Source organism: Corylus avellana, chromosome 6 (genome assembly GCF_965113065.1).
Source record: "Corylus avellana chromosome 6, dhCorAvel1.hap1.2, whole genome shotgun sequence".
NCBI classification, from domain to species: domain Eukaryota; kingdom Viridiplantae; phylum Streptophyta; class Magnoliopsida; order Fagales; family Betulaceae; genus Corylus; species Corylus avellana.
The window spans coordinates 17,023,253-17,050,354 of NC_142495.1; the positions used below are offsets into that span (position 1 = coordinate 17,023,253).

At 39.3% G+C, this 27,102-nt stretch overlaps 3 protein-coding genes, 1 non-coding gene and 1 pseudogene across 4 annotated transcripts; 3 read left to right on the plus strand and 2 right to left on the minus strand.

The window, feature by feature from the left end:
* Positions 1-6,338: 6,338 nt before the first annotated feature.
* On the minus strand, positions 6,339-8,435 carry LOC148584955 (uncharacterized; annotated as a pseudogene).
* A 467-nt stretch (positions 8,436-8,902) lies between these two features.
* On the minus strand, positions 8,903-8,992 carry LOC148584956 (small nucleolar RNA snoR27). The gene has a single exon (XR_015912772.1). It is a non-coding gene; the product is annotated as a small nucleolar RNA snoR27 (small nucleolar RNA).
* Positions 8,993-9,187: 195 nt separating this feature from the next.
* Positions 9,188-9,787, plus strand: LOC148584957 (uncharacterized). The gene has a single exon (XM_088517608.1). It carries the CDS (start codon positions 9,188-9,190, stop codon positions 9,785-9,787), a length of 600 nt encoding a protein of 199 aa, XP_088373734.1.
* A 3,665-nt stretch (positions 9,788-13,452) lies between these two features.
* LOC148584958 (uncharacterized) lies at positions 13,453-14,637 on the plus strand. Its single transcript, XM_088517609.1, has 3 exons — positions 13,453-13,656; positions 13,777-13,974; positions 14,131-14,637. The coding sequence occupies exons 1-3, from the start codon at positions 13,453-13,455 to the stop codon at positions 14,635-14,637; spliced, it is 909 nt and encodes a 302-aa protein (XP_088373735.1).
* A 7,949-nt stretch (positions 14,638-22,586) lies between these two features.
* LOC132188804 (uncharacterized) lies at positions 22,587-26,346 on the plus strand. Its single transcript, XM_059603355.2, has 5 exons — positions 22,587-22,775; positions 23,275-23,340; positions 24,725-24,813; positions 24,964-25,061; positions 26,061-26,346. The coding sequence occupies exons 2-5, from the start codon at positions 23,331-23,333 to the stop codon at positions 26,158-26,160; spliced, it is 297 nt and encodes a 98-aa protein (XP_059459338.2). The 5' UTR covers positions 22,587-22,775; positions 23,275-23,330; the 3' UTR covers positions 26,161-26,346.
* The last annotated feature ends 756 nt before the right edge of the window (positions 26,347-27,102 follow it).

Consider the following 27,102-nt stretch of genomic DNA (forward strand, 5'->3'; position numbering starts at 1 on the left):
AAAGTATTGATGTTCTTCATCGGTGAGGCTTCATCCCAACCTTAGTTGGGAATTTAGCTCCACATAAAAATAAAACCTAATCTAAAGAAAACCTAAACTAAAAAGAGAAAAACTGTAGAATTTTGCTCTCTAGAATTCTGTATCTTTTCTTGAATGTAAAAAAGTCTATTTATAGGCTTAGGGAAGTCCTAGAAGCCCTACTAAACCTAGATAATTTGGAGGTCTATCTCCCAGTCAAAATAGAAGTTTGAAATCGGAGTAGGATTCGTCTAGATTTGTGTCCTTTTACTGCGGGGAGATTTTGGCATAGTAACCGTCCGAATTAGGAAAATCCTATTTCATAATGAACTGTAGTATTTTGAGTTAGATTTCCAATGCACCTTGAATCAATTCAATCTGATGTTTGAACAGAAAGTTATGATCAAAATACTGAAACATGTGCAGAATCTGAATTTGAATCCAATCCGAAATTTTATCTAATCTGATCTTTAGTCCGATTTAACCTTTTCTTAGATTTGGTTAAACTTAACCACATCATCTAGGTCCTCTCAAAGTATGCTTTCTTCCAAACTTTGCATTTTTTCCTTTAAAGCTATAGTTTTTCTTCAATGACCTACAAAATACTAAAAATACAAAACTAACACAAAACATTAAATAACGACACAACTAAAGGATTAACTAATGTAAATAAAGGGGTCCAAATATGGAATATTTGACACTTATCAAACACCCCCAAACTTACATTTTGCTAGTCCCTTAGCAAAACAAAATGAAAAATAAAATGAAGGCAAGAAACATAAATCCTTTTTCGTGGGAAAGACGATTGCATTTAGCATATGCAACAAGCCTTTTAAACCCCTAGGCATCCGTAGTGGATGAATGAAGTCTCGTGAGGGCTTAACAGGAATGATACCCATAAACATTGTAGCACTATGTTGTTAACAAGGAAGAAATTTCACATAAACCATGGTTCTTATTCATGGGCAAACTTAAAAAGACAAACACAATCATCACAGTCAAAAGGAAATTCATAATCAAATCACTCATAAATGGACAATTGAGACCTCATATGTTCTGAAAAGTGTAACGTGTAATTAGCATACAATCATGAAGCTTTCAGTTTAAACTCAAGACAAGGTCCATAAAATTTGTGAAAATCTCAATCAAATGAAATAACCAAGGCAAGATATGTGATTTTTTTATTTTTTTTTATTTTTTTTTACAGGCTCTACAATGTCTAACTCCCTTAAGCTTTCTAATTGACCCATGTAACAAGTGTTAGGCCAATGACTCCCAAGCTAGGTGGCTTTAGGGCATTAGATGTAAAACATCCCTAAGGGCTTAGTAACTTAAGTCAAAAAGGCTACGAAGGCAAACTAACCATATCTTAAATCAACACTGAATTTCACACATTTTGACACAAACACTCAATACTTAATGAGGCAAGAGGTCCGGTTGGTCAGCGGAAAACTCAACATGATCTTTCTTTTCTTTTTCCTTCTCTTTTTTCATTTCTTTTTTATTTTTTATTTTTATCTTGCAAGCCAATGGTTATTTATCAATAGGTCATCCAACAAATCTCAAAGAGAACCAGCTTAAGCTCAAACATCATACCTCACAGAAAACATGCTAATGCGCTCATAAAAATTTAACTCAAAACAAGTGAAATCTCTTTTACCCAAAAATAAGTCAAATGACTCAGACTCCTAATGACATAATGATGTGTTCAACCCTTTAAGCAAGCTAATGAAATATAAACCATCACAGTTTAACTAAAACTTGACAAAAACATAGCATAATTTTTTTTTTTTCAAAATATTTTTTGTTAACACAAAATGACAAATAAAAATAAAAACATCAAGAGATTAATTGCTGTTAGAAACAAAAACAAATAAAAAGAAATGCAATATAATGAAAAAGGAAAGAAAGAATTTGTGGAGTGAAGTACAGAAAATAAACTAGAGGAGAAAGCTTTACAGCGCTTTCCCCCTATCATGCGGATGTCCAACCAATCCCTTCGACCCCTTCTTCTTCAAAACTCTATACCCATCTGAAAGGATGTTTCGCCATCTTATGTATAATTGCTTGCTTCGAAGGATTTTCTTAGGAAAGTGATTCCTAGATTTGCGTGCTTGTGTGCACAAATCCTTGAGTATCTTGACATAAGATGGCTCTTTGAGACATTCAGGCGATGAAGCGTTGGGCTCTTGATGTGTCTCAAGAGGGACAGTGATGCATGCAGGAGCTTTAGTACTCACTTCCGTGTCACTAGGCAGATTAGGATCCGTTAGGGACTCACTATTCTCATGGTGCTCAACTTGCTCCTTTTTCTCTTCCTCCTCTTTGTTATCCACAATTTCCTCACTCTCAAGTGTGATGGTGACTTGGGCATGCTCATGATAGGAATTTTCAGAATCATCCTCATTAATCATGTAGTGTCTTTCAGCCATCAGCTAACTTTGAAGCTCTTCTTCCTCTATTATGTGGAAGTCAGCAACTAGATGACCGATATGTACTTCTATCTTGGTCATAGCCTGCTTAAGTTCTTGTATGTCTCTATTTTTAGCCATGTTGGAATTCCTTAGCTCTTCTATTAATGATTTCATCATGTCTTCCAGTAATGATTGTAGTGCAGGCTATGGCACTTGAGTGATGGACTGATAAATAGGTGGTTGAGCTTGGTGATCGAACTGCGGATAATCTGAGTGGTGCACTTCATCAAATTGGTGAGCGTAATTTCCTGTAGCGTGAGCTACCCATGAGAAATTAGATTGGTTGCTCCAGTCCGGATTGTAATAATTAGAATTTGAATCAAACCCTGGACTAGAGAAACTGGTGTTCATTTGCTCATATGGAAAGTTAGAAACTTGTCCCCATGATGGACAATCACTATAATGATGATAAGGATTGGAGCAGTATGAACATGGTTTATGTGGGTACAAATTTTCAGGGTAGTTAGTCGGAGCTGGTGTCCTATAACTAGGAGATGCATTAAAATCATTAAAATGAAAATTCATGCTTCCCCCTCACTTTTTAGCATGCAAATATCCCACATAAAACATTAACCATTTTTTAAATAAACTAAAAAAAAATGACTACCTAACAAAAAATAAAATAAAACTAAAATTTAAAAACTCACAAAAATGACCAAAAAATTTTTTTTTTGCAAAAATCTACAGAACTGCTGCAGTTGATGCCGTTGCTATGAGTGCGTTCGATCGTGCTGATGTGCGCTCGATCACACTCAAGTCAGTGTAAGAATGAAGATGCGACAGGTGACGAGCACAGGTGCGCTTGACTTGCTGTCTTGGCCACAAGTGCGCTCTATCGTAGCAGGGCTGCAATCGATCGCACTAGCAGGGGCATGTGCTGTAAAACAAGCCAAAAAAAAACAAGAAAAATCTTTTCTTTTTTTTTTATTAGTAACACAAATAAAACGAAACAAATTGCAGAAAAATAAAATTCTAATTATAACTAGTAGAAGCATAAAACTAATTTAGAAATAAATTGGTTTCAAAAATTGAATAATTCCCCAACAACGGCGCCAAAAACTTGTTGTGCAAATTTTAATACTCGCAAGTGCACGAATCGTTCGCAATATAATGGATTGCAAGCGCGAGGTCGAACCCACAGAGATTTGTATTTTTGAAAGAGCAATTTAAATCTAAACTAATTAAATCCTAACCTAGTTCCAAAAGGGTTTTGAATTTTGGTTTTAAAAATTAAAAGACAAACATAAACTAATTAAAATAAACTAAGAGATAAAATACTAGACATGCAGTTGCCCAATTTATCAAGACATTGTTAACCAATGATAGGTCTTACTCTTTGACACATCAAAGCAACCTACATACAACATCTGAGTCTACAATTCCCTTACGATTTATAATCAAAGTTGTAAGTAGTCTTTAAGGCGTTATAGTCTTTCCTTGTGGACAGTATTTTACTAAAAGACAACTCATTGATCTGTTTAGTGCCTTAGGGTCTCAACACCTAACACATCAATCCCGGAGACGTTGCTTTGCTTGATCAAGGTAGATTAGCAAGATTCGATGTGTAACAGTCTTACTCAAAATGGAATTGCCCCAATTCCATTTATTGACTGTGAACATTCTATTTTAAAGATACAAGGATTATGGAATATGACCATGTGTGATAACAAAGTTACTCACACCCATATCCAAATTCAATGTCATCCAGGGACCTTTCACATGCACAATATAATATGATGAACATTTCTAGTAATAAGCATGTGAAGATATTTTATATGTCATATGCCCAAAAACAAGTTTATTAGTGAATAAAACATTTATTCATTATAAACATCTGACAGTCAACATGGGTATAAAATCACTGGGATTTTGGGCATAATCCCAACAACATAGCTGTTATTTTATAGCCTTTTTCTTTGACTTGGATATGTTTGACACCCTATATGATTTAGTTTTGGTTTATGTCATGGTGATAGTACACTATCATGGTGTTTTTGAGCCTATTAATATAACCAACGATGCACTGGGCATGTTTAAAAGAAGGGAACATTCATGGACATATTGCATTGCTATGGCATGCACTTTATTATCTTTGTCAAGCACTCCTGTTAAGTAACTCATTTCTTAATTATATTGTCATAGTGCATTGACTTGTGTGTGGCTTGATAAATGCAATTCGTTCAATTTGTTTCTATTTGTAAGTAATTTTCTTCTGCGAATGAATTGTTGGATTGTTGACTTATCAACTTCCACTTTCCTTGCTAGGCTTGATTCTTTCCCACATTGGTTTGATATCGTTGTAGATGAGTCGTCTTCATGGTCTGTGTGAGCTATGATATCTTGATATGGACTAATTTTGATACAAAAAATCTAATATTTTCTGTTCTTGTTGATTTTTTAATATAAGTATTAAAACAATATCAATCATAAAAAAAAATCATTTGTGTTAAATATTCGCTCTTACTCAGTTGGGTTTCTTTATTATTAATTTCTCTTATAATTATATGTTAGGGGTTGAGTTCAAATTGTGTCTGTGCTATTTCGATTTTGATTTTTGGTTGTTTCCTAACATTAGACCATCTTTAGCAACTCTCATGTATAATAATCTTTTTATTTTTATTCTCCTTGTCATAAATGTATTATTTATATGTTTTATTCTACTTTTTTTTTCTAGGTTCACATAAATTTTTTAAGTCTCAAATCATTATCGGCCATATCATCTCCATTGGCTTTGTTACCTTTTAAGGTAAATTTACTTAAAGCCTCTTTTATAATTAGTAATCCTTGTTTTTGCCATTTTAGTTTGAACTTGAATTTTCTACAAACCATTTTATCTATGCTATGATCTCCGTTTGATTTTTTTTTTTTCTCTCTCACTCTCTTTTGTGTGAAATGTAAATATATGATCGTTTTGGTAGTCTTCGGCGACAAAGGAGAGTGACTTGCCTATAAGCCCTCAATTGGAGTAGATTTACAATGAAATCTGCAATAATTTGTGAGCCCTAATGTATGTTGCACATTTATTTCTCTCTCACATGTGATTATTGTAATGTGATTGTGAATCTTAGATCTAGCTTTAATTGAAAGTGTGGGCTTGATTATTATTTCGATTAAATATACGAGAACTCAAAGTAGTTGCTATTGATTTGGCTTATCCATTGTGCTTGTTTCTTTTGTTTCGACAAACATTTAATTTAGGGTTTGATTTGGTAATTGTGTAGAGTATTATTATCTTATTACAGAGTGTACGGATAAATAGAAAGACTTGCTGGCTCTTTGCGGCCATTATGGAATAATTTTAGTGTTGAATAATGGTGATCCCTTAGCTACTGGTATTCCTTATACGGGCTACCTTATTGCAATTTCAAAATGATTTCCAGCTTGGTGCTAAGTAATAATGTACTCTCCTAGTTGCTAACATGTCCATTTTAAAATGTTGAAAATGTTAGTTTGGTGAGTTGTTAATAGAACAAAAAGATGCCATATGTTTTTCTATCACAATTATAGTAACAAGAGTCTTCCTAGAGTCCTCTCAAATGTGACATGACTTTTAAAATTATCATTGAATATGAGATAATCATTATTAACTTCAGGAATGTCAGGCTTGATATGCATTCTTGTTGCACTTGTCGATGATAAGTTGTAATCACCTATGAAAAGTTTAAAGTTAGATTCATTAGCTTTATTGGTACAAAAGACTTTTTCTTCTTTTCTACTTTTTTTGTTTGTTTTGTTTTGTTTGTTTGTTTTTTTTTTTTTTTTTTTTTTTGAATAGTCTAAGTTTAATAATTGCCTCTGTAAGTTTTTACAGTAACTGAAGTTACAACTACAATGGCTGGCCTTGGATATTTTTTGTCCAATTCCTCATCTATTTGATGGGCTAAAGATCCCCACAAAGTTGTATGCAATAATTTGTTCCTGAAAGAGTACATAAGTAAAAAAAATGATTTTCTCCACTTTGGCTTTATTTTCTATTTGTACACTTGGAATTCAAATATTTTCTTACTCTTCCAATAAAAATCTGGATTGTGCATATTTTTGTTGAGTGACCTTTTGCCTTCACCTCTTGAATAAATCCAACCCATTCCAATCTGCCAATCACATCTGCATATACATGAAACAGATTTACACCATTATTTGTATTATTTACACTATAATTTGTAATCTACGTTTGAGATTGAATGTAAATTAAGTTTCAGTATACTTGTCAAATACGTTTTGTCATTGCAACGACTAATTATTGTGTCGTAGTCAGTAAATTCAAAACCATACTGAGGTATTCAATGATTTATTTCATTGACCTTGGACACTGATGTAGTTGACATAAAAATAATTTTCAATTTGTGATGCACCGGACGGTATTGCAATTTGTTTTCTTCTACTATAAAATCCTTTATAGAATAGACACAACCTTCAATGAACAGAGGCCTGAATTTTCGAGCCAAATTTTTCCTAATGCTTGCATGTATTGTTCCCTGTAAGACATAAATTTCAAATATTTACAATTGCATATGCAATGGATAATTTACATTGGAATCTCACAAATTTTTTTTTAAAATTGTACAATTGTATGTCTAATAGAATTAGTAAAAAATGAATGTTAACTTACAGTTTCATCAGCCAGAATCAGATCTAAACTGATTAGATCACTGCCTTGAGCTGTGTTTAGTGCATCCCACATCCTAATATTTCAAACTTTTACATTCCATGTGTCGTTGTCGGGTGTTATTTGATTTAGATTTGTGTATTTCATATTGTTATCATTCAGTAATACCTGCAAAAGAAATTATATTAGTATGATTTAAACCTTTCATAATCACAGTACATCATGGACCATACAGAAACAACATAATCAAATTAAAAAATGAAGCAACGGATATTCAATAATCAATTTGAATAAAAACTTCTCTATGTTCACAGAGATGAAAATTTTTTAAAAAGGGGTTTTCCCTAGAAAAATTAGAGTTACGGATATGATTAAGTGGTAGAGTTATTTCCCAATTTCTTTTCTGTAAGTTGTTTCTACATTATTTTTTTTCTACATTCGGGTTTGAAGGGAAAATTTTTAACTATAAGTAATTAAATGTTTTGAGATAATGAAAAAAAATCCCAAATGAGTATCTATCAAAATGGTCTAAAACTTTTTGTGTTCTTAATCTCATTACATCGTTTTCAATTATGTTTATTTTTCTGTTTTTGCCGAAGACCCATTTAGCATAAATTTATTCAACAACAAAATAATATGGGTTTCCTCAGCCTAGGCTGAGAAATCAAAGGAACTTGCGGCATAGAATATGCTCATAAGCAAGAATATGGGGCGCAAAACAAAGGACCAAAAATATAGTTCAACAAACAACACAGTTAATGTAATTTTACAAAACAGCATATTATAATGTATATTAAAACTTACTTGAAACTGTTCGAGCAAATTTTCTCAGCTTAAATGGGTAAGAGCAGCGTCAATTTCGCCTTCAAATGTTAATGGCTTCACGGCTCTGGGGAAAATGATTGTGGGCTGAGATGGGTTTGTTATGCCGGGTTTAGGGGAGTCTGTATTGGGGATCTTCGGGGGATTTCGGATTTCCCGTGAGGGAATGTTATTTTGGAGGACGATGAGGGATTCTCGATCTTTGTTTTTTTTTACTGTTCTTCAACCCAATTACTCAAGTAGCTTTCAGAAATGGGTATATATAGTTTGCAGTTTTTGATGGTGGTTGAGCACTAATAGATGTGTTTTTTGAAATGACCACTTGTCAGCAAAACACAGTTAAAACGTGCTTTTTGAAATGACCACTTGTCAACATAATAGAATGCCACATGTCAAGCTCAAGCTCTTAGTCTTTTTTGTCCAAAACTCTCCCATGAAGATAATTTTTCATATTTATGTCATATCAAAATATTTTTTCAAATAAAAAATACCTTATGGTCTTGATATAAGTACATTATCAATATATTTTATGTCATGAACAAATCATATATACTCCTCAATTTACTATTATAAGAGCAAATTTGTTGACTATATATATAGTAATTTGATCATATATATACAGTAACACTTTTCTGAATTTTGGAAGATTTTTTATTTTTTAATGACATGGCAATTTTTTATTAATTTTAAAAAAAATATTAATCCAATTTTTAGTTTGAAGTGACGTGCATTTTAAGGTCTTTTTGCTACAATATTTAACTTTTTTGAGGATCTTAATTCTCGATGTGTGACTTTGAAAAGCAGTAATATATATGGAGATATTATTTTTTTATTCTTTCAATTATTCCATGTTGTTAGAAATTTTCGTTAAATATTGTCATAATTTTTTAATAATTCCTATTCTTAAATTAAAAGAATAAAAATTGTAAAGATTCAGAAGTATTTTTGTTTTTTTTTTTAATAAAAAAACATATTTGTATATATTCGTAAATTTTAGTTATCTTCAAGTCCTTTAAAATGATTTTTCAGATAGATAACGCAGTATTGTATAAACGTGTATCAAATTACGAAATTCTAAATTAAAGATGAGTATAATATTAAAATTCCACATAAATGATAAGTATAATACTAATACATTTATACTCATAAATCATAAGTCAGATACATTAGTGTTCTCTTAGTAAGGAGTTTGAATGTTGATTAAATTACTTCAATTATTATTCGACTCTTTATTCTTTATTGCTATTAGTTGTACATCAAATCAAAAATGTTATTGTGTGCAGAGGCCCTTAGCTCCATGTTGACATGGGCGGATAGCAATGGTGAATTGCCCGGTGCTCCAACCTCAAAGCGAGGGCCACGTTTAAGTCACCTCTTCTTCGCTGACGATAGCCTGTTGTTTTGCAAAGCCACTCCCTTGCACTGGCGACAGCTGACCAAAATCCTAACAATATATGAGGACGCATCGGGACAGCGGCTAAACCAAGCTAAAACTTCTATATTTTTCAGTCGCAACACGCCATGTGATACACAGGAGGAAATCCTGAGACTGTCAGGGATTCCATCAACGCAGAAATATGACAAATACCTTTGGCTGCCAGCTCTAGTTGGCAAATCCCGAAGGCAGGCTTTTAACAGCATAAAGGAGAGAGTATGGAGGAGACTTGGTGATTGGAAACTGAAATTGCTGTCACAAGCTGGGAGGGAGGTTTTGCTAAAAGCCGTAATCCAGGCTATTCCGACATACATTATGAGCATGTTCCTTCTACCTAAAGGTCTATGCTCCGAGATTAATTCCATGATGCAGAAATTTTGGTGGGGAAATCAAGAGAATGGCTCGCGAATACATTGGATGAAATGGAGCTAAATGGGGCTGCCCAAAGAATGTGGTGGAATGGGCTTTAGAGATTTGGTAAGCTTCAATAAAGCTCTTTTGGAGAAACAGTGTTGGCATTTATTGAAATCCCCAGAGAGTTTAACAGCAAGAATTTTAAAGGCTAAATACTATCCTCAATGTTCTTTCATGGACGCAAAATTGGGGACGAAGCCGTCTTTTGTATGGAGAAGTATTCTAGGTACAAGGGACGTTCTTGAAGTGGGCCTGTTTTGGAGAGTTGGAAATGGTCAATCAATAAATATATAGGGTGATAATTGGCTCCCCATTCCTTCAACTCATCGTATCCATTCCCCTCCGAAGGTGTTATCTCCGTGTAGCAAGGTTCATGAGCTTTTTGATGGAGAGAAGAGAGGCTGGAACCAAAGTTTACTGTCAAGCATCTTTACAGAGGAGGAAATAGCTGCTATAGCTTCTATACCTATAAGCCAAATAGACCAACAGGACGTCCAGATATGGAGGTGTACAAACAGTTGAATGTTTTCGGTAAAGAGTGCCTATCACCTAGCAAAAGAGATGGAGATGAGGGGGAGTCCGAAAGGATCTGTGAGGACCAAGGAGAGTGTTTTGTGGAAGACCCTATGGAAGTTAGCAATTCCAAACGCAGCAAAAAATTTTTTGTGGAGGGCTTGTAATAATCTTTTGCCAACAAAGGATAATCTCCTTAAGCGTAAGATTGTGAATGAGCCTTGGTGCCCAATATGTGAAAAGGAGCCGGAAACAGTTTACCATGCTTTGTGGGGCTGCCCAGCAGCCATGGACGTGTGGGGAAGCAGTAAGAGAACGTTCCAGAAATGTGCTATAGAGGGGGAGAACTTTATGAAGACGGCAGAACATATTCTCTCAAGAAGTGGAGTAGATGATTTTGGCCTTTTTGTGCAAGTTGCACGTCAGGTATGGTTTAAGAGGAATAAATGGGTATATGAAAGAATATTCATTAACCCAAATGCCATCATCCAGAAGACCGAAGTGCAGGTAGAGATTTTCAAAAAAATAAATGAGAAGGGGGTGAATAAAAGTGACGAGGAAAATAGGGCCCATAATAAGAAGTGGATGGCCCCTTCTCCAGGGTGGCACAAGGTTAATTGGGATGTGGCTATTGACAAATTACATGGAAGAGTGGGGGTAGGTGTTGGGATTCGAGAGGAGAAAGGACGGGTTATAGCGGCTATGAGCAAGACTAGATTGGGATTATTGGAGCCGACGACGGGGGAAGCATATGCAATGTTTCTTGCTGCCTGCCTAGGTAAAGATCTGGGTTTGCAAAATTTATGGTTGGAAGGAGATGCGAAACAGATTGTGGAGGTAGTTAGCTCTCACACGAGTACATGGAATAGGTTCGGACACTTAATAGATGACACAAAGCGCATTTTATTATCTTTTCCAAGATGGAGATGTAGTTTTGTATTTAGAGAAGCAAATGAGGTGACATACCGGCTGGCGAAAGCGGCTATAACAGATGTCAATGATAGAATATGGAGTTATACAACTCCAAATTGTATTAGGGATATCGTTTTGATGGAGCAATTAGCTCTATCTTGTGATTGTTAGTGGAGCCTTGATGTTCCACTTTCTATTGTCTTATCAATGAGAATACTCAATTTTTCAAAAAAAAAAATATATATCAGAAATGTTGGATATGGTTTATTAGCACTAAAGAAGGGTTTGAACAGAATCGAGATATATTAAAGACACTTGGTGAGAATTTTTAAATATACAATAACAATAATTGTTAATGTAGCATACATAGTAGATATAGTTTTTTTTCATATTATTGCAACAAAAAAGAAATAATGTATGAATACTGCTGATTCAGTTTAACAATACAAACACAAAATCAAACAATACAAATTTTTAATTAGTCCTTTAAAATTATTATATGTGCTAAAGCCGAGGTGGTCTTGATGGAGATCAAGAAGGATCAGGAATATCGAAGACCTCCCGGGGCCCCGCAAAATCAGAACTCAGATCACTATTGCGAGTTCCATGAGGTTAATGGGCATTACACAGAAGGCTGCATTGCCTTGCGGCATCTCATTGAAAAGTTTATCAAAAATAGTAAACTTGTGCGATTCTTGTGAGAACAAAGAAGAGCAGCCCCTCATCGGGAAAACTACGTCCGAGAAATAAGCTACCATCCTCCTAGGGATCAACAAACACAGGAACGGCAGCGAAGCAGAAGTTCCAACCACAAGAACCAAAATAAGTATCCTAGAGAGGAGAGAGCAAGATGGGAGGAGCATAGAGGAAGGCCAGCTCGGCTAACCTATGAGCCCTGGAACCAAGCTAACCTCCCAGAAATCCATACCATAATTGGTGGATTTGCCGAAGGAGGAGAGTCAGGAAGGGCAAGGAAGGCCTACGCCCATAAACTAGAAGGCTCTCACGAAGTCTACACTGTAGGGAGGCCCATGAACTAGTCCCGAAGGAGCGAGATGATAATTGGATTCTCGGATGCAGATTATGTGGGTATCTTGCACCCACACACAGACGCTTTGGTTGTCACCCTAACAGTGGCAAATCATAATGTCCATCGCATCATAGTGGATAATGGGAGCTCGGCAGACATCCTATATTGGTCTGCATTTAAAAAGCTAAATCTGGGACAGGAGAAAATCGTCCCAACCAGCTGCCCCTTGATGGGATTCACTGGTGAACAAGTTCAACCGATCGGATCAATCAAGCTGCCAGTCACAGCCGGGTCATACCCAAGGTAGGCGACGGTAATGGTACGTTTCTTGTTGGTCGACCGACCTTCCACCTACAATGCTATTCTCGTGAAAACGGCTCTCAATGAGCTAAGAGCCATCACGTCAAATCTGCATCTAAAGATGAAATTCCCAACAGATCATGGAGTTGGAGAAACCAAAGGCGATCAACGGGCTGCCCAACAATGTTACAACATCTCTATGAAAGAATGCCCGAAGACCCCGGCCCCTAGGGGCACTGGTAATGAGGAAAGATAGCAATTAAAGGGTGGTGAACCGGTCGAAGATCTTGAGGAATTCTCAGTCGGCGAACCTGGCAGAGTTATCAAAATTGGGTCCCAACTAGATCCAATTGTGAAAGAAGAACTCAAATCCTTCCTCCGTAATAACTGTGATGTATTTGCCTGGAGTCACAAAGATATGCTAGGAATAACACCTTCGGTCACGGTGCACAAGTTGAATGCTGATCCTAGTTTCAAGCCAATACGGCAGAAGCGGAAGGGATAATCGGCTGAGAAAAGCAAAGCTGCTGCCGAAGAAGTTGAAAAATTGCGTGAAGCCGAGTTCATCAAAGAGATCCAGTACACCACTTGGTTGGCAAATGTGTTGCCAGTAAAAAAGTCAAACGAAAAATGGAGAATGTGTGTCAACTCCACAAATCTCAACAAAGCATATCCCAAAAACAACTACCCTTTGCCGCGAATAGACCAGCTTGTCGACTCAACTTCGGGACATGAGCTACTAAACTTTATGGATGCATTCTCGGCGTATAACCAGATATCCATGCATGAGTCCAACCAAGAAAAAACGGCCTTCTTAACTGACACGGATCGGTATTGCTATCAAGTCATGCCGTTCGGACTGAAAAATGTCAGAGCTACATACCAGCGATTAGTCAACAAGATGTTCTGACAGAAGATTGGGCGAAACATGGAAGTATATGTTGATGATATGCTGGTAAAAAGCATACGAGCAGTCAACCACATAGCGGACCTAGCCGAGGCGTTTGATATGCTAAGGTACTATGGGATGAAGCTCAATCCTTCCGAATGCGCGTTCGGAGTAGCTTTGGGCAAGTTTCTTGGATTCATCGTCTCCCGAAGGAGAATTGAAGCTAACCCCAAGAAAATCAAGGCAATCGTGGACACGCAAGCCCCTCAAAGCACAAAGCAGCTTTAGCAATTAACCGGCAGGATAGCGGCATTAAATCGGTTTGTCTCTCGCTCAACTGATAAATGCCTTCTCTTCTTCAAGATCCTGAAGAAAGCTTTCTCCTGGAGTCCGGAATGTGACAAAGCTATCCAGGAATTGAAGGAATATTTAGTCAGCCCACCGCTACTCAGCCAACTGGTAGAAGGGGAAGCTTTGTACCTGTACTTGGCGGTATCTCCATCAGCCATAAGCTCAGCCTTAATCCGAGAAGAGCAAGGAGTGCAAAAGTCCATCTACTTTGTCAGCAAAGCCTAGCACGGTGCCGAAGAACGATACCTATGGATCGAGAAACTAGCATTCACCTTAGTCACGTCCGCCCGGTGGTTGAGGCCATATTTTCAAGCGTATACAATCAAGGTTTTGACTAAGTATCCCTTGAGGAAAATCTTGCAAAAGCCAAATTTATCAGGCAGATTAGTCAACTACGCCATAGAGCTCGGAGAGTTCGACATAGAATTCCATCCGAGAGCATCCTTAAAAGGGCAAGCAATAGCTGATTTTTTGGCCGAATTCTACGACGTCTCCGAGGAAGAAGAAATGAACCCGGGAGAAGCATGGGTGGCGTTTGTGGATGGGTCCTCAACTCAAAAATGCAGCGGGATCGGGGTTATGCTCGAAGGGCCCAACGGTAAAAAATGTGAAGCAGCTGTGCAGTTGAAATTCAACACCACCAACAACGAAGCTGAATATGAAGCCATGATCCTCGGAATGAACATGGTGAGGGAAATGGGAGTAAAAAACCTAGAGGTTAGAAGTGATTCCCAGGTAGTGGTTGGACACGTTCGGGGAGAATACGAGGCTTGGGGAAGCAAGATGAAGAAATATTTGGCAAAGGTAAAGGAGATCATAGAATTCTTCGACAAAATAACTTTTACGAAAGTACCTAGAGAAGAAAACTCGTAGGTAGATGCCTTAGCTCGTATGGGCTCCGTTACCGAAGAAGAAATCATATCGGTTGATCACCTAATCCAGGAGCTAGTTGAACCCTCGACTGACCAAACAAATCAAGTGGCGTGCATTGAAGAGAGAGAACAATGTCCAGATTGGGGCCACGATACTTACAATTTCTCAAGGAGGGCAAGTTGTCTTCCGATAACAAGTTAGCACAGAAGATTCCCATCCAAGCAGCACGCTGCACACTAGTTGATGGTGTCCTGTATCGGAGGGGTTACACCCTCTCTCTATTCAAGTGCCTATCAAAGGATGAAGCCGCATACGTGCTCAGAGAAATTCACGAGGGGGTGTGCGGCAGCCACTCGGGAGGAAGAATGTTAGCTCACAAAGCTATCCGAGCAGGGTATTACTGGCCAGGAATGAACCGAGATTCCCATGAAATGATAAAGCATTGCGACAAATGCCAACAATTTGATAGAGTACTAGCCAATTTGCCCGAAGAATTAAGCCCGGTTTCGACTACATGGCCCTTCGCGCAATGGGGGGTCGACTTAGTGGGCCCACTTCCAATGGGAAAAGGAGGGTGTCGGTTTGTCATGGTTGCTGTTGATTATTTTACTAAGTGGGCAGAAGCCGAGGTGTTAGCCACTATAACCACTGGAAACATGAGGAATTTTCTCTGGAAAGCAATCGTTTGTCGATACGGCATCCCGCATTCTTTTGTAACTGACAACGGGAAACAATTCGATTGTGAACCTTTCCAAAGTTGGTGTGCCAAACTCCATATCAGAAACTACTTCTCGTCTCCTGGACACCCTTAGGCCAATGATCAGGTGGAAGCGATGAACAAAACTTTGATGAAAACTCTACAGAAGAAGCTCGAAGACAAAAAGGAGCATGGGTAGAAATCCTTCCAGAAGTGCTATGGTCATACCGAACGACCATCCGAACACCGACTGGAGAAACCCCTTTCTCTCTGGCATTCGGATCCGAGGCAGTCATCTCGGTAGAAATCGGTTCGATTAGCTTCCGAGTAAAGCATTACAACCCCGAGATGAACAAAGAAGGAATGAAGTTAAGCTTGGATTTGCTCCAAGAGAAGAGGGATAATACTCAGGCGATGATGACAGCCTATCAACAAGGCAGCTAGAAATTTCAACAAAAAAGTAAGGCCGAGACAATTCAAGATTGGGGATTAGGTCCTCCGGAAGGTTAGCATAGCCACCCGGGATCTAGCGGTAGGAAAACTCAAACCAACATGGGAAGGACCATACAAAGTCATTCGAAGCCACCGACATGGAGCCTATTACCTATAGGATGCAGAAGGAAAGCCACTGCCGAGACCCTAGAATGCCGATCATCTGAAAAAATACTATCAGTAATTTTCCCATTACATCTATTTCTTGTGATTCTTGACTATTTCAATATAAAAATCTATTTATGAAGACTCATTTGAGTGTCGGAGAACCCTTGGTCAAAACGACGATCGGGCCCGGCGATAAATTCCTTGTCTTGCAGTAGCCTCGAAAACAAGGGAGTAAAGCCTTAACAAAAAAAAAAAAAAATCCCTCGCCTTGGAAACGAAGGAATAAACCCTTAATGAAAAAAAAAAAAAAAAAAAATCCGTCACCTCGGAAACAAGGGAGTAAACCCTTAGCAAAAAAAATCTCTCGCCTCGAGAACTAGGGAGTAAACCCTTAGCAAAAAAAAATCTCCCCTCGGGAACTAGGGAGTAAACCCTTAGCAAAAAAAATCTCCCACCTCAGGAACTAAGGAGTAAACTCTTAGCAAAAAAAATCTCCCGCCTAGGGAACTAGGGAGGAAACCCTTAGCAAAAAAAATATCCCGCCTCGGGAACAAAGGAGCAAACCCTTAGCAAAAAAAATCTCCCACCTTGGGAACTAGGGAGTAAACCCTTAGCAAAAAAAAAAAAATCTCCCTCCTCGGTAACTAGGGAGTAAACCCTTAACAAAAAAAAATCTCCCGCCTTGGGAATTATGGAGTAAACCCTTAGCAAAAAAAAATCTCCCGCCTCGGGAATAAGGGAGTAAACCCTTAGCAAAAAAAATCTCCCACCTCGGGAACAAGGGATTAAACCCTTAACAAAAAAATCCCTTGTCCCGGAAACAAGGGAACAAAATCTTAGCAAAATCCAACCGGGAAGACCGAGGGTTCATCAACACAGACATTCAAGCACAGCATAACAAACAAACAAAACCAAGAAGAGGATTCATCTCACAACAAAAGTGAAAATCATTCCAAAAAAGCAAAGCACAACACAACAAAGGAATCTAAGGTAAATGTTTCATTGAACATTTTTACATTACAGGAAGATTCAATTACAACAGCCACAAAAGATCAAGTCAAAATAGTTACATGAAAAATCGAGCAACAACAGACACTCTACTACTTGCGTATCCAACTACATCAAAGGCATCACATCCGGGTCTAAGTCCAAAGTGACGTTGTACAAAGAGTCACATTTGAGCAATCACCCAGGAATATGATGAACAAGAAATTTAAGGCCCTGGAAGGGCCATTGCCGTTTATATCAAAGGCTACTGTCGATGACCTTCACTGGACGGACCATTTTTCTTAAGAGCCCTAGCCTTCCAGAGCCAGTATTTTCTGCGAAGTCTCTGGCACTTCTCTTCCTCCTTTAGAAACAGCCGGGTGGCGGAGTAAAACTCGGAGGCTTTCTCCCATCTTTTCTCGTGAATGCTAACGAGATAAGCCTCGAGATCCGCAATTCGCCGGTCACGTGACTTCAGCTGCCGATCTCTCTAGGCTATCTGATAGTCCTTCACTTCAATATCCGTTGTCAACTTCACCAACTGATTAGAGCGGTCCACCAAGCACTGTTCCCGTGCCTCCAACAACAAATGTAGTTCGGCAATCTCTGCCTCAAAATCACAAGGGGCACAAGGACGAAGCCGCTCACTTGGTAAGCGGGATGAAGAACCCACACCACCAGGAAAAGAAAAGGAGGCAGCTGATGACTCTATCTCTGCCAAACTCCCAGATGAAGAAGCAGAAGCCATGAAGAAAGAAATCAAAGAAAAAGAAAAATCGAAGTCAGTTGAATGAAAATACCTTACATCCAAAGGGATATTTATAGTACTTAAGCCCTTGGAAAATGAAAGGTCACATTTAAATGTGAAAAGACATCCCATGCAGAGTCGCCTAGGAAATCCAAACTGCAACGCACCACGTGTCCCGCCATGGAAGATCATGCATAATAATGATGATCTCCGAAATCTGAAACGATAGATACCAAAAAAATAGCGGAAAATTTAATGATCGAGGTTTAAAATACATTTTAATCCTCGGCCATGGGGGGTAGGACACCCGACCGTAGAATACAACGAAGGCATTCAAAAGTGCCCAGAAATATCAAAGCATTCAAAGCATCCAAAACTATTAGAAATTCAACAGTAGTTCAAATATGCACAGAGCAAAAAATCCTTATACAAACAAACAAAAAATGTTTAAGTATGGGGAGCCATTCCCACATCATCAGCATCATCATCTATGACAATCTTGAGACCAAAAGGCTCGTGGGGTAAGTTCGCTTCTGGGCGGAACCCATGCACATTGACTTCCGAAATATCAGGAATCAATTCTCTACCTGCATCAACCATTTCTTCAACAGCAGCAGCGGGCACCTCCAAGAAGTTTAACTCCACTGTGGCAGGGTCAATACCAAACTGATCTCTACGGATGGTCAAATACCGATGATTCTCAAAACCCCAATGAAATCCGCAGGCCCACAGTAAATCTAGAAAGCCTGGGAACAAACGACAGCTCCGCAAAATAACAAACAGCTTTAGCTTTCCAGTAGTGAAACCCTTGGCAAAATTGATCACACCTGGCCTGGGAAGCTCCCAAATCACCTACAAGCTTCTCACGAGCGTCTTCCGATTGGGATAATTGAGCCTCAAGCGTCTCGAAAAGTTTTCGAAAGCCCTCTTCAGAAACCCGAACCTCAGAAAGCTCCTCCACGATTTTTGCATTTTTCGCAACCAATCGGGCAGATGTGGACTACGCCTCTGTAACACGTTCCGCCAACTCCTGGCCCCTCCGGTCGGCAATGTCTAGGCGCGTTTAAAGATGAGCATTAGCTAACTTTGACTCACTGAGTCTTAGTTTACTCTCAAAGAGCTCGTTCTCCTTTTCTGCCAGCAAACGGCGAAGACTTTCCACCTCGGAATTAGGATCCTAAGAACCAGAGGCCTCTTGCCGATTGCTCATCTTCTGAACCAAATCTCGAAGAGTGGCTCTCTCATCAGCATAATCCCGCTGGCCTTCCTGAAACTCTTTGTACCAACTCGCGATGAGAGTGGAGCACTACATGAAAGGAAATCACGTTAGAAACAGCAAAGATACTCAAAAAAGGAAACAAGGGGGAAATGCAAGCAACTTACCGAATAATGACAATGGATCAACTTGTCCACAAACATCTCTGGAGTAAGCCAACCCTCTTCTCGGGTATAATCCGCTGGAAGCAACTTGGTAACAGCTGATAAAGGGTTTCCCACCAAACCCGAGGCCAAAGACCTAATTATTGGCGAACTCCTCCCGGAATGCCCTCTAAGCGGTTGTCCTCGGTATACGGGAACCTGGTCGGATGGTTTAGCCGGGGGTCTACAGGCCTATCCTCGGGAGGAGATGTAGTACGGGTTTGACGTCGAGTGGCCACTGGCTCTCCTGATTCCCAAGGTCGCGCATCCAAGGGAACTATGTGGAGAGGAGCAACTTCCGCTGCAAAAAAGGGCTCTAAAGCCTCGTCCGAGCCATGAGGTGGACCGAAAGTTATCAGTATGGAATCAGGCCGAACAGAGGCCAGCACGTCCAGGAGATCCCTCGATTTGTCCACATGCCCTTTCTTTGAAAGCGGCTCCAAGGGTGCTTTGCCTCTATTAGCCTTTCACTTGGACACCGGCAGGTCCACCACGGATACAAGAGCTGACGAAACCTGGCCCTGAATATGAAGCTCCGATGACTTAGAAGCTGAATCTAGCACCGCGGCGGTAGCCGCCTTGCCCGAAGAGGAGACATTCTTGTGTGCTCAACTCTTCTTGCTTGGGGGCCAAGCAGGCGACTTCGGAACCATTTTTGTCATTGGTTGGATTTGGTCTCTTGGGATTCCCCTGACGATCCCAAATAGTCTTGTCCTCAGGAATCTGGTACCCCAGAAACTCACGAAGAGCTGAGTCAGTAACGATGTTACCAAAAAGCATCCGATTCGCATTCTCGGGAAGCTGAGAATACTCCAGGATGTAATCAACTCGGCCTTGCTAGTCCAGGTTCAGAGCAGGGCACTCCTTCCCTGCCAAGGAAAAGGAAATAAGGACGTGTAAAGCAGGACAAAGAAGAAGAAAGGAAGAACCAAAAGTACTTACAGCTCTCTCGGGAGACTCCCCACTCTCGGGGAACAGAATGTTGCAAAGGCAGAACCTCGGACGCCGACGCCTCCCAAGCTCCGGATATGTAAAAGAACTTCTCCGCCCAATGCTTGTTGTTGGAGTATGTCTTCCCGAGCTCGATAAATTGGTTCTTTCCACGAACCATGAAGGTAACCGTCTTGGAAGTCGGATAAAAATGAGGCCCATATATGTTTAAAAATTTGGGGATCGACAGGATCTTCCCCAAAAATACAGAAGGCCACAACAGAAGCGTGGCCATGAAATAACGCCAACCGTTTGGCATCAATTGCACAGGAGCCACCCCCAAGAAAGATAACATTTCTCTCACTATGGGAAAGAAGGGTAGGCAAACCCCTGCCATGAACATACGTTCATGGACATATATATCTCTAGGACCGCCGACCATTCCGGTAGAGCCATCTGGAAAACTTAGAGAAACCGACGAGGGAATGTCGTAGTTGTGGCGGAGCACCCTCTCATCCTCCACCGAGAAGTAAGATCTTTGCCGATGTGGGAAGTCCAGGTGCAAGGATGAAGGAGACGCTTCGCCAACCGGACGCACTCTAGCGGAAGAGCCGCCTGAATGGCGAGTCAGAGGAATCTTCGGTGATTGCTCCTCGATGATCTCGTTGACCTGTACTGGAAGTTTTTGAGAAGACATGATCATTGGAAAGATCAAAATACACTAAACTCTGGGAAAATGGATGGAGATCTAGAAGGCTTAAGCAATGAAGGTCGACGACGAAATCTTTATAGAATGGGAAACCTCGGACAAGACGCAGGGCATTTAATACAAGGACATCATGAGCCTGCAGTCACACCTGAACCAAAGAGACTCGAGCCATCTTTCCCTTCAAAAGACACGACCAAAGGTACCATTCACAAATCGACACCTATTTTGTCAATTTCCGGACCACGTCCAGAAGAACACGTGGACAAACAACGGCACATATACGTGGATAGAGACAAAAGATTTGAAAATCGCAAGATTGCAACAAATTTTGGAATATCCGGAGTGTGCAAATGTCAGGTTCCATAAATGGTTAAGACGCCAAGAAAAACATCTACAGGGAACCGAGCAAGGAAAAGCACTTGAACGGTCTACCCTCGAGAAAAGAACGCTATTAGAAGATCGAGAGTTTGAATTCTCTCCTCCCGAAGTCTCGGCAGAAAAAATTTGGGGGGTAACTGTTACACATAAACCCATCACCCGAACCCATAGGTCGAAGGCCCAATGACCCAAGAATGCCCGATACATCCAAATGGGCTCACTGAATGCGACCAAGCACAAAGCAATGGATACGGCGTCGTCCCTTACACTCTCGGACGACCAAAGACCAAATATTGGGCCACATAATCAAGAAACAACTGGGCTACATGGACAACTCGCACATAGCAAGATCACCGGAATGGTTACGATCCTGCTCTTAAAGACTCCTGACAGATACATGCCATCCTCGGAATCCTGTCAATATGTGTAACAGCCTTTTACCGATCATAAAGGAAGGAGATATAAATATTAACTCTACCAGCCATTGCGCCCAAATCCCGGATCCTCCACCTGGTCATCATAACTACCTCTGCATGATCAACTATAAAACGCCTCACTCCAAAGGTACGTGGGGGACTAAGAGATATACTAAGCTCACATACACACTAACTTAAGCATTAGATGAGGAACCGCTGGCCAACACCCAGTGCATCCTCTTAAAGTGTGCTCTAGTTTTGCAAGTCTTACAGAGAGGCAAACAGCAAAAGGCGTAGCTCGGAGACTTGGATTCCCTCAAGTTCACCGTACCGGAAACTGCTTCAACATATACGATATATGATATGATAATAGATAATTGAATAGATATATAACACAAGGAACCAAGCACGTGCATTCAACGGGCCATCCCAACTAGTTAACTTGATATACACAAATTCTGATATTGATTTTATTTAAAATTGAGAGCATCTTACTAATTTTGTATTGATGAAATCACCTCATTTATTAAACCAACCGAATTAAGGGTGCGTTTGGGAGTGCGTTTTTAAAAAAATAATCTGCGATTTTAAATCAAATCGCAACTTTAGGGCGTTTGGGATTGGGATTTTAAAAACGCAAATTTTAAAATCGTAAAAAAATCTGCGATTTCCATAAGCCGATTCGAGGGTGCTTATTTGAAAAAGTACGAATTTAAAACAAAATCACGATTTTTATTAAAAAGATATTTGGCGCAATAGTTACCTTTTTTAGAACGAGAATGAAAAAAATACCAAGAATACCCACATAAAATATATTAAAATCCTTCTTTTCTTCATCATCTCTGTCTTGTTCATCCTTATTGGTAATTTGGTCATGAAACCGCAATTATATGTTAATGTTATCCAAACATTCAATTGATAAAAAAAATACTTTTTAGTATGCTTTACCAAACGCCTGTGCGATTTTAAAAAGTATCAATTTTAAAAACGCAATTTTTAAAATTGCACTTATTGAAACCGCACTCCCAAACGAGCTGTAAGTTCAGAGCGGCTAGAGACCGGATTGTCGGACGGGCTTGTGAATCTACATACATGCCTTCGTCATCTTTGATTCTTGAGTTCGACACATTGCTCGCACTTCGTCCATCCTCCCGCTAACACAACAATAAGAAGCAATAATTGCAACTGCGCATTCATTCCAACACAAATTGTTCACTGGAACCGTTTTCTTTCACGCATTTGATTAAACAATTGGTAAGCAACAGATATTTTATCACATTTTTCCTTGTTCTTTCATTCTGCCTTCGTCCCAATCCATCCGAAATCAATTTGGATTCATCAACAAACTTCTGAAAGCTCCCAACTCCCAGAAAATTGGTCGCTGCGGCGTATGAGATCGGCTGAGCCCTCCAAACAGATCATCCAACAGAGCAGGCCAATGGGGTGCACCCCTTCTGCGATGCCCGATCACCCGTCATTCGGCACGGGGAAGATGCGGATGAGTAGGAGGGGGTGGCTCCATCCTTTCCCTGCGTCGGGAGGGGGCGGAATCCACCCCCTTCCAAAACGGGGATGGGGCAGAGATCGAACCCCTCCCGACTGCTGGGAGGGGTGGGGTTGGAGTCACCGGAGGGGTCCGGATCCACCACTTCCACCCTCTCCCCAGCCCAGGAGGGGTGGCTCCGCCGCCCAATTGTTTTCCTGTTTTCAAACTATTTTCATTTAGACTAATTTTCTGTCCTCCATTGCGCAGTGAATTGAAAGAATCTGTTTCATCCATCGCAGAAAGCAGTCAAGAAGCTATTACAAATGAGTGCAGGTAATCCGCCTCTTCTCTGTTTGTTTGCTTATTTAGTACTCTTTTTGTTTTACTTCTCGCAGAAAATATAAGTGAAAGAACTCACTCGAGTAAGCTTATATTGTTGTGAGTTCAGCTGATTGACTAACTGAATTTGTTTCTTTGGCTGCCCTAAAATTTTGATAACGCAATGGGGTTCTCATTTGGCTGTTGGATTTGGAGGTTAAAGAGAAGATATTGGATAGGTTGAACATATATAACATTGGACAGCTCCATCTATTTTATTTCTAGCATCATATATGCCCTATAACCATACTTATCAAATAAGATACCATCCAGATGCCATGAAATTTCAAAAACTTCTTGACTATATCCCGGAGCTTGAGAATTTTTCTCCAACTCCAAGTAGAATCTTGAGGGACTTTGAAGCCACCAAAAACACCTCCCCTTAATCAAATTTAGATTTAGCCAAGCCACCCAGAGGGACCTGCTTGAAGAACGTTATAGTAGTTATATACAAGACATAGCACAATTACAATTGACAAATACCACTACCACTAACAACTCCCCACTATGACACGCACAAGCCCTTTAACCACGTCCCATAGTGCTCTCATCTTTCGTTCCCATACCAACTCTTTTCCTTCTCTATTTCAACCTCCACGAACAAGGCATAACAAAGTCCCCCCACCATGAGCATGTGTTCTAAATCTTTGGGATAGGCTTATGTGCCCAATCATTCCTCCCCCTTCGACAGCAAGGTCCAAAGTAGGAAACTGTTTAGTCAGCTGGCCAATGTCTTCCCAGGTGGCATCTTCCAGTGGTAGGTTGCAGCAATGCACTAGTGCCTCTATAATGCTTTTGGAGCCGCTCGATATTTGTTGATAGTCTAACACCACCTATGTTCACTCTGTGGCTCTCCTTCATTTGACATTGAGGTTAGCTCTAAGCAAATTACCTCTTTATTTTCCAACCATTCGTTTGAGCTTTGATACGTGAAAAACAAGATGAATTCTTGTTTGATCAAGTAAGGACAAATGATATGCCCCAGGTCCCAAGCATTCAATTTTTGATACACCCCAAAATACTTGCTGGCGAGTTTCTAAGATTGCAACTGAACTTTATATATTTTCATTATGTAAAACTCAAAACTTCTTTCTTATTGGATCTTTTATAAAGTGAAAATTATTAACAATGTCTTTCAGGACCTGGATTAATTTTGATTGTGAATGTGGAACTTACTATTGTGTTCTGGATTGCGCATGGAAACTCACATGCACAGTCCTTTTCTTTTCTGGCCATTGCCAACCTTTGGTGAGGCTTAACCTGTGAAAGAATTATTAAAAGCCTCACTGTAGGGCAAATGTCATTTCCTTCTATTTCCGAAGTTGTTAATGTTTTGCAGGTGGTGCATTTGGTGGGAATAGAGGACTGAGACCAGTGCCTCCAGAAAAAGGAGTCTTCCCTTTGGATCACATGCATTTATGTGACCTGGTAGTGTTGCTTTAGAGTTTCCATTACAAAACTGACTCTTGATTTTGTTTTTCTTTGAATGCTTAAGTTAAGTTGTACATGTTGGAGAATGTCCAAATGATAATGTCTCAGTTTCATACTTGCTTAGTTTATACATGGGCTTTATTTCAGGAAAAGAAAGAATACCTCAGCTGTCTAAAATCTTTGGGTCACCAATCTGAAAAATGCAGACGCTTTTCAAAGAAGTATCTAGAGTGTCGTATGGAAAAGTGAGTTTTTTGTACTTTATTACACATTATTCTTATTTTTGTGCAAACAGCAGAGTGAACGTAGTTTTATTTAGACTGTATAGTTTTTGAAACTCAGAAAGACATTTATCCATGGGGTAGGAATTTAGAGGTACTAAATGTGTAATACAATATAGTGCTGTATTAGAGCACCAACTCTCTTAGATGCGTGCTTTATTTTTCTCTAGCAAGGTTAATGCAGGATGGAGTTAGAGAATTTACTGATGTGAACTTGTTTGATCTCAAGATTTCGTAATGAATATAGGATGAATGCTTTATGGTTCATATGTTAGAAAAAAAGCCAGAACTTGTTTCTAAGGGGTAACAAAGCTGTTAACTGACTACAAACACAGACGCTGCATTTAGGGAGCTTGTGTAGAGTTAGAAAATTTGTTGTTATTTTGAAGATAATGATAAAAATTATGCACTTGTGTTTTGTCATGGTCAATACTTTTCAGTGCTTGTCCTTATTTTCAAGAAAGTTAAAAATTTTGCACTTGTGTCGAGTCAGTGATGTGTAATTCCTGGTGATATTACATCAAACGTCCAGTAAACAACACAGTAATCAGTTCCTGTATTGTTTGTTGGGCTTTACGTTTGCTTGTAGGAAATCCTATATGAGCTTATAATCTAAATGGTGGCTTATGAATGATGTGGCATGATCTCACATACTGCATGCTATAATGCTAAACTATTAAGATCAATTGTGAAAGCTAGAAGTCAACTCAACCAAAGAAATCAATGCTATTTGAGAGACCATGATTTAAATTGGTCAAAATGATTTTCCTTAAATCACTAGACTTCTGTTTTATGACTACTGATTCTGTATGATAAGTTGTGAGAAAATTAATATAAAAATTATAAAAGCATTTTTTGTGCAACGCAAAACTGAAAGTATTCGACAAATCATGTCATTGGCTTTCTCAGGTTTCTTTTATGTAAAAGAGTTGCTACATGCTTTTTTATTGGCATATATTGCAGGAACTTGATGGCAAAGCAAGACATGTCAGAACTAGGATTTGGGAAGGAAGGTGCCATGGAAGCTTCTGGTGAGAATGTCAACGAGAGGATTGATAACTGAGGTTTACAATCAAGTGGAGGAAGAGCTTTTCTATTTGGCAGTGTCTTTTCCATGATTGGTATCTATTATCATGGAAATTGGAAATACATGTAAAACAATCAAAAAGAAAAGTTAAAGTATAAATTTTGCAGGTGTGATTGTAGTTAGTGAGGATTGATTTTGGGTAAAAATAACCCCATTATCTCAGGGTGAGCCTTACTAGCATAAGTCTTTTTTTTACCAGCGGTCGAGTCCTGTAATATATAGCTAATTTAGCTGCTCGCAACAGTTGGGAAGGGAAGACCCTCTTCCCGCCTCTCCAGAGACACCGCCAAATTGTTAGTACAGGTTGACAGCATGCCACCAATAGGTTTGTTGAAAGTGCCTACAAAATGCATAGAGGATGAGAAAAGAGACTTGCTGGATATGTCAAATGCTTATTTTAGTAAAGTTTTCTAAGAAAGAATGCAATGAAAAGTGTAAACAGTGCAAAGAATTGATAATTACTTGCTACAATGGCTGCTTTCTTTACAGTGATGGGAGATTCCTTGGCATAACCATCTGTCCATGTGGCACCCTTCGGTTGGGGGTGCTCCGATAGTACGAAATTCTCGCAACATTTATGGGTGTGGTAGTGGGTGAGCAACAAATATTCTTTTACCGGGCAACTGTCAACGTTGTCCTTCAGCAGGTTGGATGTGAACCCTCTAAACAAATCCAACTCCGAAATCTTTATTATAATATTCCATTCAAAAGGAAAGGCTTATTTTTTTATTTTTTATTTTTTTGGTTAAATACTAAATATTCCTTGGAGTTTTATTACTTTATTTTTTTTTTCTCCTAGGGTTTGATTTTTATCACAGGAGGTTCTTGTGGTTTTAATAATAGACCAAACTAGTCCTTCTGTTAGTTGACCATTAGTTGATTTAACGAAAATCCACGTGGACCAATCAAATGTTGACA

Excerpts from the sequence above, each read along its gene's own strand:
- LOC148584957 (XM_088517608.1), top strand. The coding sequence starts at position 9,188 with ATGTTATTGTGTGCAGAGGCCCTTAGCTCCATGTTGACATGGGCGGAT.
- LOC148584958 (XM_088517609.1), top strand. The coding sequence starts at position 13,453 with ATGGAAGTATATGTTGATGATATGCTGGTAAAAAGCATACGAGCAGTC. Across the intron at positions 13,657-13,776 it reads CTAACCCCAAGAAAATCAAG|ATCCTGAAGAAAGCTTTCTC; the intron begins GCAATCGTGGAC and ends CTCTTCTTCAAG. Across the intron at positions 13,975-14,130 it reads TGCAAAAGTCCATCTACTTT|CCAAATTTATCAGGCAGATT; the intron begins GTCAGCAAAGCC and ends ATCTTGCAAAAG.
- LOC132188804 (XM_059603355.2), top strand. Across the intron at positions 24,814-24,963 it reads ACATGCATTTATGTGACCTG|GAAAAGAAAGAATACCTCAG; the intron begins GTAGTGTTGCTT and ends GCTTTATTTCAG. Across the intron at positions 25,062-26,060 it reads CTAGAGTGTCGTATGGAAAA|GAACTTGATGGCAAAGCAAG; the intron begins GTGAGTTTTTTG and ends CATATATTGCAG.